Source organism: Carassius gibelio, chromosome B13 (genome assembly GCF_023724105.1).
Source record: "Carassius gibelio isolate Cgi1373 ecotype wild population from Czech Republic chromosome B13, carGib1.2-hapl.c, whole genome shotgun sequence".
NCBI lineage: Eukaryota > Metazoa > Chordata > Actinopteri > Cypriniformes > Cyprinidae > Carassius > Carassius gibelio.
Genome location: NC_068408.1, coordinates 5,625,548 through 5,643,440, shown reverse-complemented (window position 1 = coordinate 5,643,440; position 17,893 = coordinate 5,625,548). Strand labels below are relative to the sequence as shown.

General features: G+C 35.4%; 1 protein-coding gene across 11 annotated transcripts in view; it reads right to left on the bottom strand.

Moving 5' to 3' along the window:
- The window catches only part of LOC127970224 (actin-binding LIM protein 1), a 43,215-nt gene that overhangs the window by 13,173 nt on the left and 12,149 nt on the right, over positions 1 to 17,893 (bottom strand). For 10 of the 11 annotated variants that reach the window (XR_008156565.1, XM_052572599.1, XM_052572596.1 and 7 more), the window contains exons 2-10: positions 12,337 to 12,471; positions 7,679 to 7,862; positions 7,289 to 7,401; positions 5,614 to 5,740; positions 5,431 to 5,524; positions 3,831 to 3,918; positions 2,844 to 2,902; positions 1,572 to 1,649; positions 475 to 630 (exon numbers count right to left, since the gene is read on the bottom strand). Coding sequence is in view for 10 of the 11 variants with exons in the window: in XM_052572599.1 (XP_052428559.1) it covers positions 475 to 630; positions 1,572 to 1,649; positions 2,844 to 2,902; positions 3,831 to 3,918; positions 5,431 to 5,524; positions 5,614 to 5,740; positions 7,289 to 7,401; positions 7,679 to 7,862; positions 12,337 to 12,471 (1,034 nt within the window). In the remaining variant the exon portion in view is untranslated. Of the gene's footprint in view, positions 1 to 474; positions 631 to 1,571; positions 1,650 to 2,843; positions 2,903 to 3,830; positions 3,919 to 5,430; positions 5,525 to 5,613; positions 5,741 to 7,288; positions 7,402 to 7,678; positions 7,863 to 12,336; positions 12,472 to 15,821; positions 15,998 to 17,893 lie in introns of those variants that run through there. The other variant, XM_052572598.1, reaches the window with a different exon arrangement.

Here is a 17,893-nt window from a genome sequence, read left to right as displayed (position 1 = left end):
TGCTCATACTTTTCATGTTCATACTTTTCAGTTGGCCAAGATTTCTAAAAATTCTTTCTTTGTATTGGTCTTAAGTTATATTCAAATTTTCTGAGATACTGAATTTGGGATTTTCCTTAGTTGTCAGTTATAATCATCAAAATTAAAATAAATAAAGATTTGAAATATATCAGTCTGTGTATAATGAATAAATAATAATAAATAAATAAAAGTTGCACTTTTTTTAATGGAATTAGTGAAATAAATCAACTTTTTGATGATATTCTAATTATATGACCAGTATCTGTAACAATTGTATCTGATTAATTAAATTTAAGTGCATATATGCAATATTGCTGTAGAATTTGCCAAGCATGTGGCATAATTTTGCTACCCACTGAACCATTCTTCACATCAGAAGTGCGTGACCTATAATGCTGTCTAGATAGAGAGGTCATAGGACTGGAACAGAGCTTCGGTTTGACTTATTTGTACCTCTCCCACACTCTCTCTCTCCTCTGACTCATCCAGTGAGGTGGTGTAAAGTGGCTCATAGTTGATTAGATCTGGACGCTCAATGTCATAAATGGCTTTGACCTTGGGAATGGCTGCTAAATCCCTGTAATCAAGGATCTCATTGTCTACTTTTGCCTAGGGGACACAAACACACACGGAGTCACACACACACATCTGCAGCAGTGAAAATATAAAGTTCTATAAGAGCCTCTTTCAGGCCAATTTAAGGGTCTGAGCATGAGCATTTAAATAAAGAAAAATAATAAAAGACTTACATTACTTTAAAAAACGTTAACTTATGTTAAAGTGAGTTTATTTGTTAAGTTAACATTTATATTTTAACACCGCTGTCAGGATTCACAGGAACGAGAGCCATCCATCTATCAGACAGAGGACTTCTAGAAGTTTTAACAGCTAGAAAGCTACAGGAAGTCTCGGCTAAGCCAATTTATAACACTCTAAAGTTCAACAAAACATATGGTAGTTATAGATATTTTAGCAATCGGCTTTAAAAGCACTTACACTACCGTCTACTAGTTTGATTTTTTTTATGTTTTGGTAACACTTTGTTTTAAGGTATCCTTGTTGCACATGTTACATGTACTTACTATTACAATAACAATTAATTATGCATAATTACATGCAAGTAACCCTAATCCAAACCCTAATCAGAGTCAGTACATGTAGTTAATTAATATTACTCAGCACTTACATGTATAATTACACTGCAAAAATAATGTGTAAAAAATGTTTTTTGAATGAAGTCACCAAGAGTGCTTTTTAAAAAAAAATCTAAAATACATTAAAAATGGTTATATTGCGAAATATGTTTACAATTTTAAATAATTGTTTTCTATTTGAATACACTGTGAAATATAATTTATTTCTGTGATCCAAAGCTGAATTTTGAGCATCATTACTCCAGTCGTCAGTGTCACATGATCTTTCAAAAATCATTCTAATATGCCGATTTGATGCTCAAGAATCATTTATAATCTTTATCAATGTTGAAAACAGTTGTGCTGCTTAATAATTTTGTGGAAATATATTACATTATGGTGAAGTGATAAACTTACATAAATGGTGTGACCCGGTGAGCTAGGTATGCTTGAACCAGGTCTGGAACATATACTCTCGGACGACGAGCGTGTCGGCTGTGGAACAAGCACAGGTACAACATAAGCAATAATTAAAAAAAATCTGCATTTGCATTCTCAGCTAAACCACTGGATGTTCACCACTGACGTGATTATTCAGTAAACCTGATAAATGTTGCATTAGCTTTTACCAGAAGAGCTGTTTTACTGTGCATCACATTAGCCTAATGTAGTCTACCTTTTATACGTCAACACATTTTGTGACTCCTTGCACATGGCTGAAATGAGATACATTATGTTATATTAAAATATTCATGACCTATTGGCCAATCATGCTGCAGAAAATCAATCAGCTGATCAAGGCTAAGCCTCTTCATAAACAACAAAGAATGCACAACAAATCTAAAATGAGTGCAACAACAACAACAATATATATATATATATATATATATATATAAATAAATCCTTCTTAGCATTAAAACATACATTTTGTAATATATATAACATATTCAAATATATATATGTAAGAAAACTTTAACCTGTGAACAATGATACGTATATTGTGAAAGATAGGACTAAATGATGACAGTATCCTGGAAACAAAACTAAAATAAATCATTCATTTGCCTTCCACACAATGAATGAGACTCATCGATGGCAATTTCATGTTTTCGATGGCAGGAAATGCTTGAGGATCAAAATGCAAGTGCATCTGATATTACTCAGCATATTGAAATGCTGAAATGCACCATGCGTGTTTACAGCAGCTTAGCTTGTTTTGAGGCCTGTGTGGCACAATAACAAAGGAACTGGGCTGAACTATCTGTTCCGTGGCATTAGCGTCTGTGAGATGGACCAAACCAGATGTTAATGATGGTTTATGGCTAAAACTGTGAGCAGGCGGTCTGAGCACGGCAGTGTAGCTGCCAATGAGGAGCACTGCAGCCTGCCGCCTCCAGGGGCAGCACATGGTCATGCGATGCCATGGCGCAGCTAGCAGCGAGTACAGTACCTGCCTTTCTGTTTTGCTGAGGAGAGCTAGAGACGCAGGCAATAGCTGTGGAGGAAGACACAGGGGTTTGGTTGGACATCACACAAGACTGTGAACCACATAGTCTATAGTGATGTTCCCGGAGTCTACTAAAAGTCTACTAAAAACAGTAGTATAGTGGAGAAGAACATACAGCAAGTGGAGACAGCAAACACACAGGACACACATGTAAACACTGAATGACATGGAAAGGACCATACCCTCTGTCTCTCCTCGCCTCTGGGCGAATGTTTACAGCCTGGATGCCAAACTGTTGATCCTGCATGAAGAATAAAAACTAAATGTAATGCTAAAATGTAATAAAAAAATAACTATATAGTCAGAAAATAATTGTTTTATTCAGCAAAGATGCATTAAAAGTGGCAGGAAAGACATATAATTTGTATTTGTCACAAAAGATTCCTATTTCAAATGCACTGGAGTAATGATGCTGAACATTTGCATCTGAGAAATAATTTCTCTTTTAAATTCCAATACTATTTCACAATATTATAGCTTTAACCCTCTTTTTGATCAAATAAATGCATCCTAAGATAGCATAAGATACATATTTCAAAAACATTTAAAAAATAAACCCCAAACTTCTGAATGCTATGGTGTATCGCTGTCTGCACAATACTATAGACAACATACATAAGGCGATACAATACAATATAAATAAACAGAAATACATACATAATCTAAACTAAAAATAGCTCTTTAGTCCCAGGCATTCAAGATTTTTTTTTTTTCAAAATCCATGTACTCAGCTAAAACGATCAGTGAAACAACCTCACTGTAAACCAAAAGAATAAACACTATTTTATTTGATCTGTCAGTATATTTTATTAAATTATAAGAAATTTATTTGGTTAAACATAGCAATTAAATAGCTAAAAAAACAATAACATAATAAAAACAAATACAAATACACTTAATTTAAATGACTCTGACATGAATTAAATATTGACATTGTTGACAATATTGCAAACTCGGATCAGTCAAATGCACCGCAAATCAAGCACAACTGTGATAAAACTTTCTACAATTATTCACAGTAATTTCACATGATTACACAATAGTTGACCAGGCCTTTTACATCATAAAAAAAGGCTTTTGACATTCTGTTTTAGTAAAATGACACCGGTTCAAGCATTCTGCGGAATAAATGTATATTTTATATGGCATCTATGAAGGGTGAGACTCACCTTGCAGGTACATCTCCTCTCCTTCAGTGAACATCTGGTTACACCTGCTACAGCGAGCACAGCTGGGGTGGTAGTGCTTGTCTCCAGCCTGTGGAGAAACACACACTCAAAGTTAAACTGTATAACAGCTATTACAGATAACTCAAACAGACTGCTACAGAGACGCTGATGTTTTGCATGTGTATCGTGTGAGACCACACATATTTTATTCAAATGACCAGAACCAACAAGCTTATCGAATGTAATACAGAGATGTCCTGTGTTCACAGACTCTCTTCGAAGAGTAGAAATCATCTGAAAACGTGTGTGATGAGAACGGGCTTCTGTCTCTCTCACAGCCAATCAGATTCAATTAACTGGATGAAACTTCCTGTTGCAATACTGTGGAGTGTGCTGTGAGCCTGTTGTGAAACTCTAGACAGTTATCTATGAGGGATCAGAAGTGTGTAACATGCTTTTATGCTGCAGATCTGTGTCACAATCAGTGTGTTTTGTTGTGGTACATACAGTATGATTTGTGCGGTCAAGTGATAAATGTATTGTTCAGCTAAAAACAGCGGTTTTGTGCAATGGTGGGTTAGGATTCCAAAATAGGTCACAGAAAAATAAGAAAATATGACCAAGATTACATTAAATACATAGATAAACATGGTTTGTGCTGACCAGAATGTTTAATGCAGGGAATTAAGCAACTGAATTCAATACAAAGAAAACATTTCTGCGCTGTGTTGGGTTGTCACTTGATGGCTCATTCGATGAATGCAATTTTCTTTCCTGTGTTGACATATTTCCTATTCAAACAGGAAGTTGGAAATATTCTGACAGGGTGCAGAAGTGTTTACATTTTAAGCTACTTTCTGTTTAATGTTAATGCATTATATTTGGTGCATGCCAGGGTCAGAAATTACCTTTTCTATTAAGAAAATAACCTTCTGATTTCATTGAACTGTATTCATTGACTGGTTATAATGCTCAACACTGCAAAAATGCATAAAAAGACGGAACAAAAGCAGATCTAAATTTAATGCTGACTGCCCGAAAAGATTTGGTTTAATTGCAAAGGAGCATTTTTTTTGCTCCTCATGTTTTTTTAATGCCCCTACAAAGAAATTGCACCAATATTTTTGGTGCATTTTCTAGAAAAGGAAACTGATAGAAGCTGTTTGTTTGAAATCTTTAAGTGTATAAAATATTTTCACTCATAAATGGCACTCCAGTAATGTGTCATTTACAACTTTAAAAAACATTTTTTTTTACACTCTAGATGACCTCAAAGACAGTGTTATTTTAATATTATTTATATAATATTATAATACTTATTATTTTTTAATTAGCTTTTATTTTTATATTTGCAGTGCGCATTTCCAGTTTTATTATTTTATATTTTATTTCAATCCTAATTTTTTTTTAAATAGTTTAAGTTAACAATAACAACACTGCTCAAAGCTACAGACATGAACTAAAAGCCACCAAAAAAGTATTTCAAGGTGTCAGTTTGTCATCAGTCCAGAACTCTCTCTCTCTCTCTCTCTCTCTCTGTCTCTGTGTGTGTGTGTGTGTGTGTGTGTGTGTGTGTGTGTGTGTGTGTGTGTTTCTGTACCTCCAGGACCTTCCCAGTGATGAACTGCTGACATGCTTCACACTGCACTCCAAACAAGAGCTGATAATCACGCTCACAGTAGGGGGTGCCATCTCTGCACACATACAGAAAACAAACCAATGCATAACATCATCTATCATTTTGGATGGAATTGGATGGATTTTGTGTATACATTTGTCTTACTTGCTGATGTATTCCCCAGTCAATACTTTGGCACAGGCCTTGCATTTAAAACAGCCCAAATGCCACTGACTCTCTAGAGCCAACAGAGCCTGACCGTTCTTAATATCTCTGCCACAGCCCGCACAACCTGAAACACACACACAAGAAAAACTCATCTGAATCAGACTAACTCTACTGATGCTTTTTCCTGTAAAAAAATGTCTTTGAACGCTGAAGTTTCACACAAACAACTCAGTTTGGGCCATTATTTATGTGCAAAGACATGCAAACCATTGTTTTTTTTTTTTTGTTTTTTTTTTGAGTTGATCACTGTCATGAATCAATATTTTGTGATACAACTTTGGGTCTTGATCTGTTACATCAGAACACTACTGACTCACACAGAGGCCTGTATCAACAACATTGCTGTATTAACTCCATTAGTGATATCTGCCTGGTGCTTTCTCTTCACATTTTACTTTATACATTGTAGATGAAAGAAGGTCGTTGGCTTTGGCAGTCGAGCTTAAAGGCTTAAGTGGAAATTAATATTAATTATTTATTATAGGAGGTGGATCCTGGCCAAAAAGCCCCCAAACGCACAGAAAAGGGAACAAAGGGAGATGGAGGGTCTGAATAATTTACAGTTTCACGTGTATATCCATGCCAAAGGATCTCTAAGTGGCTTTACAGGATTTTATACAATCACTTTCTTTCCCATTAAGTCACTGTGTGGATGTGGCAGTTTGTACTTTTACTACAGTTAATGCACACTGGCGGTATGTTTTATATCTTTAATGAGTTTAAATATGCATTAAGGAAGTACTAATTAAATAATCTTATTTATAAAATGTATGCATCAAAATGAAATAATGAGAAATGTTAGTATGATGAAGTGTGGAAACATCTTCTTTATCCCTTCTGGCTAGACACTTTTGGTTTTTAATTGAGTAAGATTTTAATAAAATCTAAATAAATATACGGAGCAGAAAATGCCATGCAGAAAAAAAATAGTAGGCTAAATCGATTACTATTGCGTTCCCTCGATTTACTAAATCGATCAAGGGAACGCAATAGTAATCGTGTGCACATTTTAGTACAGTGAGGGAACGAATTATTTTTTCTTGCATGTCATGTGTGGGGCTCCGTATAAATAGATATAAATATAGATATAAATAAATAGATTAAAAAAAAGGGATAAAAGATAAAATAAGAAATTAAATAAGGAGTTACACTCTGTATATAAAATGAGTCTTTTTATGATTTCTTTACTTTCTGAGTTTTGGTGATGGTGACTTATGGTAACAGTTTTTTTTTCTTAAATATCTAATTAATTCATTAATTAATAGCTAATGAATTCACTACTAATGCAACAATTCAAGATGGCATAACAAATTCTACTATGATGTGTAAAAAAAATACATTTTAAGTATTATATCATTTTCTCACATTTCACTAATGGAAATTATCTTTTTGTTGATTTGGCTGGAAATGTGTTTCATTTATCACTGATTTACTGTCTTTTGAATAAAAAAAAAATGCAGCATATATGATTATATAATTCTAAAAGTGTAATGAATAGAACTAGTTATTTTATCTAGATTTGGGGTTGAAATATGGCCCTGACAGTTTGAACTTGACCGGTTATGAGACATTCACTCATGTGGAGGTTTAGATGTGTGCTTCCTGCACTCACTGCTGGGTCCCACAGCATCTTTGGTGGGTCCTGGAGACATGGGCTCTGCGCAGTACTGACACAGACAGTCCTTGCCATTGAACGTCACTCTGTCTCCAGCAGGAAATGGTCTCCTGTAGGTCATAAAATATATGATCCCTGTTAAAACTTCTCTCAGTGCTGGACTTAGCATTAAACACAATGACAATGACTGTATAATGTCAAGTGTGTGTGTGCGTGATAGTCTATAGGCTCTTACTTGAAGATTGGTGTTTGTGTGTGTGCGTGTCCATAGGCTCTTACTCTAAGATTGGTGTGTGTGTGTGTGTGTGTGTGTGTGTATTTGTGATAGTCTAAAGGCTCTTACTTGAAGATTGGTGTGTGTGTGTGTGTGTGTCCATATGCTCTTACTTGCAGATTGTGCACACAAAGCATTTTGGGTGGTAGGTCTTCCCGAGTGCAGTCACCACCTCCCCTTCCACAATCTCTCCACAGATGTTACAGCAGGTGCCGTGGATGCGCTGGTAGTCCAGAGTGCACAGATAGTCTCCATTCTTCATGAAGAATCCTCCCTTAGCCAGATCGCAACCACATACTAAACAAAAACAAATGCATGATTTTTAATTTTTATGAATTATGATCACAATGGAAGGGTGTAGAAGTTAGTAGGGATGCTAGGGACATGTCCTTACCAAGATCCAGTGACTAGTCTCACTTTATTCGCATCTCTGATTTAAAGTTCAGTAGCCAAAAGGCAGAAGAAATAAATGTGAATTTGTATAGTGTGCAGTATTGATCGAAACGGTTTACTGAAGTTCCCGTGTGGCATTTTGCTAGTTGCAAAAAAATGTTTAATTACAATATATGCAAGTAAATACTGTTGTTTATTACCGTATACTGATATACAGTACTGAACTATATACTGAATTTTGTAAAATATACCCTGAATATTTTAACTAAAATATAGGTCAAATATTCAGAGCATACAGAGTATTTTAGTTCTCAGATGAACACTTTTGAATGCAATTGCTGTTTAGCCAAATTTATGTTTCTAGACATGAATAAAAAGCACTATTTTAAGCTAGTACAGTGCACAAAGATCAAAGTACATAAACATAGAGATATATGCTTACTGTATCTCTCTCTCTATATTGATTTATTTATTTATATATTTTAGCGATTTAGCCCAGTCATGCAGGAGCTCAATATAGCCCCAGTCCTAACTCATAAAAATAAATTCTCAAAGACTTGGAACAACAGCTGGTGAACGATTAAGAAAAAAAAAAATTGGGGGTGAACCTTAATTTTGCTAAGGATATAATGGTTTCTTAATCATACTACATCTGTTCTTGTAACAGGATAATGCAGCATAATCGGCGCTCTAGAAATAGCAACTGTAAAAACAGACCTCAGTGGAGGACAAAGGCCAAACCATGATCTTGAGAAAACATAATAGTCCGAAAACCTTGAAATGTCTAATCTGAACCAACAGGCTAGCTGAAACATATTTAGAGCTCATTGTGTTTCATTTTAAGCTCTTAAGAGCTCCTTTAGCCACTTTCTATTTGGAGTCTGGTTTTCCAAAACACTCCCATAAAAACAATACTGAGAGGTAACCATCTTTCATGGCTTTCCGCACCTCATTCTGGGTCCCTGTGGGGAGACTCAAGGCTGTGACTAATGCAGCGTGTGAGATTTACAGAGAGAACGAGTGAATGGAAGTAAAATATATGTGTACAATGTGTACGTATATGCAGGAGAGCTCTGCAGTGCTGTTATATAACTGACTCGAGTGTTTCTCATAGCCTTCTACACCATCCACTCTGAGAAACTGAGAGACTTCTGCAGGGGCTGTATGAGGACAACTCAAACCCATGGTAGTTTCACAGATCATGTAAGAGAAATGAATTATATTTATGCAAATCACATGTATTATTATAACATACTATTAACTATGGAAAAGGTTATTAAATGCAACTTTAACACAAGGAAAAAAAGGGATAAAAGGATCCCAGCATCCTTAAGTTAACCTTAACCAAAAAAACGCATCACAACAAAATCAGTCTACTAATCAACAATATGACAGCATGTCCTTTGAAAATGTGGAAATCATCACTGAATCATTTGATCTGATGAATAAATGAATAAGAAATAGACTCAGCAACAACGTCCTCTGACACACTTCCTACAAGCTGACTTTCATCTCTGGACGACCCAGACACAAAAGAATTCATTAACTCCAAGATTCAGATTTCAAACTTTTATTCATTTTCCTTCTGAGCTAATAGTTTTAGTTTTAACGTTAAATGTACATGTTTTTTCATGCATTTAAGAAATTTAAGAATAATGTAAACATTTTCTAAATAAAGACTCTTAAAAATTAATTAAGTTCATGCATAAAAACAAACAAACAAACCAAAAAACATTTCAAATGTTTAAACGCCTTTTGTTCTTCAAAAGCCTCTTCTTAAGGAACAGTTCATCCAAAAATGAACATTTGAATGAACTTGAATGGCCTTATAGGTAAGTCAATTTTAATAGACATTGGTCTTACTGTACATAATCCGTCACATTATGGAAGTAAAGCAGGTTGTGTGCCTACAAATGCATAAAAGAATGATCTAGTCGTCTGTACGCTGCTCTGAAGTGATTAGATGATTAGATAAGCTGATTATTATTTCACAGACTTACAGTAAGGATGGCATAATCCCTGAGGGTGTTAAATACAAAAGTAGATGATTAGCTCTTACAAGGATTATCTACTCCGATTACTACAGGTCGTGTTCAAATTCAACTCGTTTCTGTGTAGTCTGATCAAGAGTTTAATATCTCATCCTCATTATCACCTTGCACATGTATAATTTAAGAACTGTTCAATCCCTAGTTCAAATATAGGCCTGCTGAGTCACTCTTTCTATCTTTTCCTCAGTTAATGTCATTGTCTCTGTCTGTGATTTATTTAGAGGCCAGTGAGGTCAGAGGTCAGAGAATGACATGAACTCAGTGCTGCGTGAGGACAAAAGGGCTGGGTGAGGTATTGAATATACAACATGCTGTACATTTGAGATCTTTCTGTCTAGCTCTGAATGTAAAAAGAACGACAAAACCAACAAACGATGACAAATCAGGCTGCTATTTTAGTGCTAAAAATGTATGTATATAGCAATTATTAAAGTGAATCTCTACTTTTTAAAATTAACTTTAAAAGTACTGCCCAAAAAACACCTTCACTGTGACAGAAATTATTTATCAATTTAAAATAACATAGAGTCATATTTTCATGTATGTAATTTAGCCCTGTGACTGTGTATAATAATAAATTATAAACAGTCAAATAATTATAATAATTAAATATATACAGTGGTGTGAAAAAGTGTTGGTCCCCTTCACCTTGTTGAATCTATGCCATGAAGAAGTAAGGCAATTCTGAAGGCAAAGTTGGTCCAACCCCGTACTAGTGAAGTGTACCTAATATAGTGGCCAGGGATATATAGAGCAAATTATATATAATATCATATAGCTAATTCGTTTTAATTTAATTTAATTTGAGTTGGAGTAGTGCACAAACTTTCCAGCATACATGTGAACTTCAATTCTGATCACTACATAAATTACATATTGTGTTATTTCATAGTTTTGATGAGGATTCATTTAAAATGTGAAGAAATTGTAAAAAAAAATGTACAAACTTCGAGCTGTAGTGTATATATGTACAAGGTTCTTTCTATTAATCAATCCCCAAAAACTGTCATGTGCCAAATATTAGATGTGACCGTGTCAGTCAGCTCTGCTTGTTCTCACTGAGCAGATCTTACATCATAACGCTGCTCTCTCTCATTGAAGAGGGACAGTGAGACAGAGGGAAAGTTTCTGGGTTAATTGGATCACAGCTCCGGCATGACAGGACTTACTTTGCAATGTAGGACTGTTTTATTTCCAGGTTTTGGTTGGGTTACTATAATGACCCTGAAGTGACGTGGTAAATCAGTAAATTAACATGAACAAACAATGAATAAAACATTTATTACTGTATTTATTCATCTTCGTTAATGTTAGTTAATGAAAATAAAGTTATTCATTGTTAGTTCATGATAATTCACAGTGCATTAACTAATGTTAACAAGCACAACTTTTGATTTAAATAATGCATTAGTAAATGTTTAAATTAACATGAACTAAGACTTATAAATGCTGTAGAAGGATTGTTCTTGCTTAGTTCATGTTAACGAAAGTAGTTAACTAACATTAACTAATGGAACCTTATTCTAAAGTGTTACCAAAAGCGTATACTCTATGTTCTAGATTGTATATTCATTGTATAATCATTGTATCATTCAACAACTTGATCCTCGAATAAAGTATAATAATTACAATGTTTAAATTAATTAATGAAAAAAATATCAGACTCAGTATTGTTGGTTAAGCTCACCTTATGCAATATTGACTACAAATACAAGTGGGTCAGGTATATTTGTAAGACTTATTGTAGATTCTGAGAAACACATGCTAAATAGGTCAAGCTGGAGCTCATCTGTAAGAGTTACACAGTGATCCTGAATTCTGGCAGGAGAGACGAGTCAGGAGATGCACACAAGAGGTGTTAAGACAGCCTACAGGAACATTTACAGGAAAAACTCAGCAAAACAGAACTTTACAGCATCAGACAGGGAGGATTTAGCTTTGAATATGCAAACAAATGCACAAAACCTGTCAAAAACGGTCTACTTAACATTGTTCAGGTAAATCAAAAAGAACATACATTTCTTATGCTTTTCTTTTAAATTTGGGCATGGTAAAATATGACCCTGACATGTTATTAGTTTATGTTATTTGTTCTCAGTTTAAGAGTTATAACATTAACATTAACATTAACAGTAAAGGTCCAGCATATACATCTCCTTTTCTAAAGTATATAAAATAGATTCTGTCTCTGAATATTTAGTATATATCGTAATTCTAATTTACATCTCTTCCTCATTCAGCATTTGGCTGCATGGAACTGAATGTGTCCTATGAATGTAACAGGGAATGTTGGTTTGTATATGATCATAAGACATTCATTCACTCACCTTTGCATGTGAAGCACTTGATGTGGAAATGTTTGGCCTGCACTCGTAACACCTCTCCCTTGCACACCTCCCCACATTTAGCACAGCGTATCAAAGGCTTCTCCGTCTGTTGGTGAGCTTCCTGTGCATGGGCCACTGTACAGAAAGAACACACGTTTTGTCACTGTCTGTACTAGTATTTACGGTCACCTTGATTTTTCCAAGTAAGACATGTTCCTGGATCAACATCTTCTGATGATACTGGATCAACATTATTATCCAAAAATATAAACTTAACCCAATCCCTACCTCTAAACCTAACCCTACCCATAATTTATTCCTAAAATCAGTGGGAAATGATAGTTGATTAACAAGGGTTGTAAGGCTAAAACAGATATTTCCTGAAAAGTTATATCTCAATTCTGATTGGTTGATTGGAATGTTGTTCCAGGATCAACAAGGTTGATCTATGGAACATGTTGTACTTGGTGAAATCACACTCGCCTTAGTACTTACAGAGCAAGAGCGCAAGTATGTGTGGAATATGAGCTACTGCATGTGAAATACAATATCCCATGCAGTAACACAATCCACTTTGACCTGTATTACAAAGTCAAGCTTAAGTGCACTACTGTGCAAAGGTTTAAGGTCAGAAAGGTTTTTATTTATTTTATTTTTTTTGTCTTGAAAGCATGCATTAAAACGATGAAAAGTGAAGTATTTATATTTATAAAGTTTTAAAAGTATACAAATTTACATTTAAAAAAAAGTTGTTCTTTGGAACTTTCTATTCATAATTTAATTAAATTATGCATTTAGCAGACGCTATTATCCAAAGCAACTTACAGTGCATTCAGGCTATCAATTTTTACATATCATGTGTTCCCGGGGAATCTAACCCCCAATCTTGCGCTTGCTTGCTTGCTAAGGCAGTGCTCTACCAGTTGAGCTACAGGAACACAATTATTCATCAAAGAATCCTGAACAATAAAGGTTATAATGGTTGGTTTACAGTTTACAACAAAAATAAGCAGCACATCTATTATATATATATATATATATAATAGAACAAGAAATCAAATTGCAAAAAGTGCTGAAAAAGAGTCACAAGACTTTGTTTAAATGCATGTCTCTGCCTCCAATAAAATCCACAAAATCCACTCTGATTTCAAAAATATCCCTTTCAAAAAATACCACCACCTCAGATTTCCACAAAATCTGAATATCAACTGTGCACCGAGACGTACTGCACGATTCCTCATTCCCCTGGAGAAAGAGTTCAGCACAGGCTGTAACACACAAAGCTTTTACTATTATTGATCTGCATTTGTTTTCCATTTATTTTGCATTAGTCTGAGCATCGCTTTATCAAAAACATCCTCTACTACTGCAATCCTCTGTTTGTCAAGGTTCGGCATTGGTAGTTTCATGAAGAACCTTAAAGAGCCATGGAATCTTTGCATTCCACAAAATGTACTTTATAGTGGAAAAGTGTTCATATTGTTAAAATGCTCTTAACGCTATAGGTCATTTTTAAGAACTGTTCACTGAAAGGTTATTTGGGAAAAAAACAAAATGGTTTTCCTTATGGTGAAACCCCCCATTTATTTTTAAGTGTACTCCATTCTAACCAGTCATTCCCTCTCCTCTCTCATCTGTGTCTACACTAAGGCTCCAGGAGGAGCGACTGATTCTGTCCCGGAGTGTTGAGCATCAAACACAGACAGTCCCTGCGCTGCCGAATCAACATCACAGGCAAAGGCTGGATGTGTGTGTTTGTGTGCTGGATTGTGCGAGTCTCGTGGGATATTCATTTTGCAGACGCAGACTCTTTTCATACATATTTATGAGGCGACTCTCATTCCCTGCCCCCTTTCCACATCCTCTCCACCTTCCCGTCCCAGGCCAAACAAAGAGGGAGAGAGAGAGAGAGAGAGAGAGTTTTATTTGAAATAAATTTTATTTGAAATGCATAATTTGCAACATTATAAATGTCTTTACTGTCACTTTAGATCAATTTAATTTATCGTTGCGGATAAAAAGTATTAATTTCTTTAAAAGACTCCTAAAATTCTACTAGAAAAAACTGTTAACAGTTAGTTCCCTTATGCTGTAATTTTACAGTAAATTATTGTTAAATGTACAACTTTTGGAAGTAAAAATGTGACGATCCAGTGTGCGTTCTTATAATTTTAGCTTTTAATTTTCACATAGATATTCTGGTCTCTAAATATAAACCAGGTCCTTATGGAAGCCTGTATATATATAAAAAAAAAAAAAATTGCAATTGCAATTGCAATCTTTTTTTCTGTTGTATAACCTTTCTTATGGACTACAAGCCATATAAAATGACTCACTAATGTAAAAACTGCACTGATGGGTCCCTTGTACAGCTACTGTATTTCAAGTACTTCTTCCGAACTCTTAGTGAAGCTTTATAGAACACTTCCTCCACACAAGCAGGCATTTCTGCTGATTAAGCTCTGAAGTGGCACAAGATTAAGTGGGCTGGTCAAAAGAGTTAACCTACAGCTCTAAGAGCACAGCATTACTGATATTACATCAGCATCACAGACACTACAAGAATAAAATCAGATTAGTGTATGATAGAGAATGCAAGAGTTTTGCATTAGCATGTTGCTAAGCTAACAACAAAATACTCCAGTAGAAATACACAGAATACACGAAGATGGAGTACATTTTTATAAGTACTTTCCAGATTCATCTATCATTTTTTATTTATTTGCTTTCCTGCAAGCTCAGTACAGTTATTATTGGGTTCTCATGCAATTCTATCTTATGATCATTGATTTGGACAAAAAAACCATGGCATTAACATTGAATTTACCATGTTTTTGGACCTTAAATTACAAAGTACACTGCCCTTCAAATGCAAAAAAAACAACAACAAAAAAAAAACACCTCAACCTAAACACTGCATCTCTGCAGATGAACTGCAGCAGGGGTGAGACGTCTTTAAAGAGACACCCTAAAAGCGATAGAGGCCACTGCAGGCGAGACACAATGACTCTACCTTCCTGTGAGCGTTGCTATGGTGACGGCTGCGGTCTACCTCACGCTTCTGCGTCCCATTTAAAACTGCAACACTGCCGAAACAACAGAGATGTGCAGCAAACTCTGATTAAACAATCCCACAAAGAACTGAGCGACAGCTCTGATCCAATAACCAGCAGACCTGACAGGTACCACTCTTCCTCTTATATAACAGTTTCTGTGATTCAGATAGCACACGGTGCATCCTGGACATAAACTATGATCATCAACATGTGTCGAGTCAATACAGCATCACAATCACCTTATATAAGAGGTGGGATCAATCCAGCATCTCTGCAGATGAAGAACCGCATGTGATCCTCAAGATTCACTTCTGATTAACCTCTTGAAATGTATGGAAGTGACTATTTACTCTTAAAGGTGTGCATTGTGGCCACATTAAGATATATAGATGGTCAGTAACTAACACCGAATCACACACACTCAATTACCTTTCTTCTTGACCATGACCATCAGTGTTAAGTGCAGATGAATCAATCAATAATCAGCAGCAGTAGAGTCGTATCCAGTGAGATGAGAAATGCAGCATCCAAATAGCCGAACAAATAAATGAATAAGAGAGGAAACCGTGAATGACAGAAAGCTGAATGTGTCCTGTAACAACAGAGGCAGGCGTACCCCTCGGTCTCCTCCTCCCTCCCTCCGTCCGTCTGTCCCATCCCCCGTTCTGTCTCATTAATCTGAGGACTCGCCCATCTTCCCCTGCAGTCTCGAAGATACCGGCTCTGCCAAGCAGTAGCTGGCAATATGGCTCAATTACACTAAAAACAGGCATCAGACAGGTCAAGTTATTCAAGGTTAATGACAAAAATTGGTAAAACCTAGTGTTTTAAAAAACAGCAGCACAGATTGGTAAGGTCAAGAGTCATCTAATGATTCTAAATAAGCATGACAAGATTTTTTTGGTAGATAAAATATTGTTACACTGAATTAAATTATTGTGTAAATTGTAGTAAAAAAAAATGTATGATAATGACTAATTGATCAGAAAAAAAAAACAGATCAGGACACATACCCATGTTCAGATTAAAAATAAATAAATCCCCTTTTGGTCTTTGACCCACCCACCCACAATAATAATAAAAAAGAAAAAAAAAAAACGGAATAAAAATCACACTCTTCACCTTTAAATGTTCATTTTTAAATGTTAAATGTATTTTTTTCTAAAATATGATATATAGCTCTAAACTCTAGAAAATCTAACAAAATAAAAGAAACATCTAAAGCACAGAACAGGCCTTAAATACATAAAAATAAATGAAATAGATAAATGGCAATAGATAAATAAATAAAGATATATATATATTAAACATTTAAAATAAAAATATTCTTCAATACAAAAATCATAAAGAAAAAAAAAAAACAGTTAGAATAACTAAACTGCCAAGTCAGCGACTGTGCTGAAACAGTCCGGCCGTGTTGTCTTCACCTGACCAATCCTAACAGACAGTGCTTTAAGTGGGCCGGTAAACACCAGTACTCAGAACGTGATTTTAGCATAGCCTACCGGTAAGTTCATTTGGACATCTGTTTTAATAGAGGTTTTAATCCTTTGCCTGTGCTGCCGCTTTTCAGAGCTTCTTCCAGGTTCGGAGTATGGAGCATGAATCATTTGAACCAGTTTGGGAGTTCAAAGCGGGATCGCGAATCATTTGAGTCATTTCCGGAGTTCGTAGCGGGTTCGCGAATCATTTGAATCAGTTCGAGGAATAAGAGCGGGTTCACGAATCATTTGAGTCAGGTTGGGAGTTCGTAGCGGGTTCGCGAATCATTTGAGTCAGTTCGGGAGTTCGTAGCGAATAATTTGAGTCAATTTGGGGATCGCAAATCATTTGCATCAGTTCGGGAGTTCGGAGCGGCTTCGCGGATCATTTGAATCAGTTCGAGGAATCGGTGCGGGTTCGCGAATCATTTGAGTCAGGTCGGGAGTTCGTAGCGTGTTCGCGAATCATTTGAGTCAATTTGGGGATCGCGAATCATGTGAGTCAGTTTGGGAGTTCGGAGCGGCTTCGCCGATCATTTGAATCAATTCGAGAGTTCGGAGTGGGTTCGCGAATCATTTGAGTCAATTTGGGAGTTCGGAACGGGATCGCGAATCATTTGAGTCAGTTTGGGGATCGCAAATCATTTGAATCAATTCGAGAGTTCGTAGCGGGTTCGCGAATCATTTGAGTCAGTTTGGGAGTTATTAAAAATCATTTTGCAAATTTTATTTATGTTCAGTAGTTCTTTCTAGCTCAAGCAAATCCACAAACTAATAAAAGTATTTATTATTAAGGTCGCCTGTTGACTGCTGTATATAAAACCCCTTCAATATAATTGCTGTTACCTCAGGGGATGAGGGGAGTCATCCAAAAAAAAAAAAAAAAAAAATATATATATATATATATATATATATATATATATATATATATATATATATATATATATATATTTTTTTTTTTTTTTTTTGTTGGCTTATAATAGAGTACCGGAACCTCTTTTGGTCTCACTTAAAGCACTG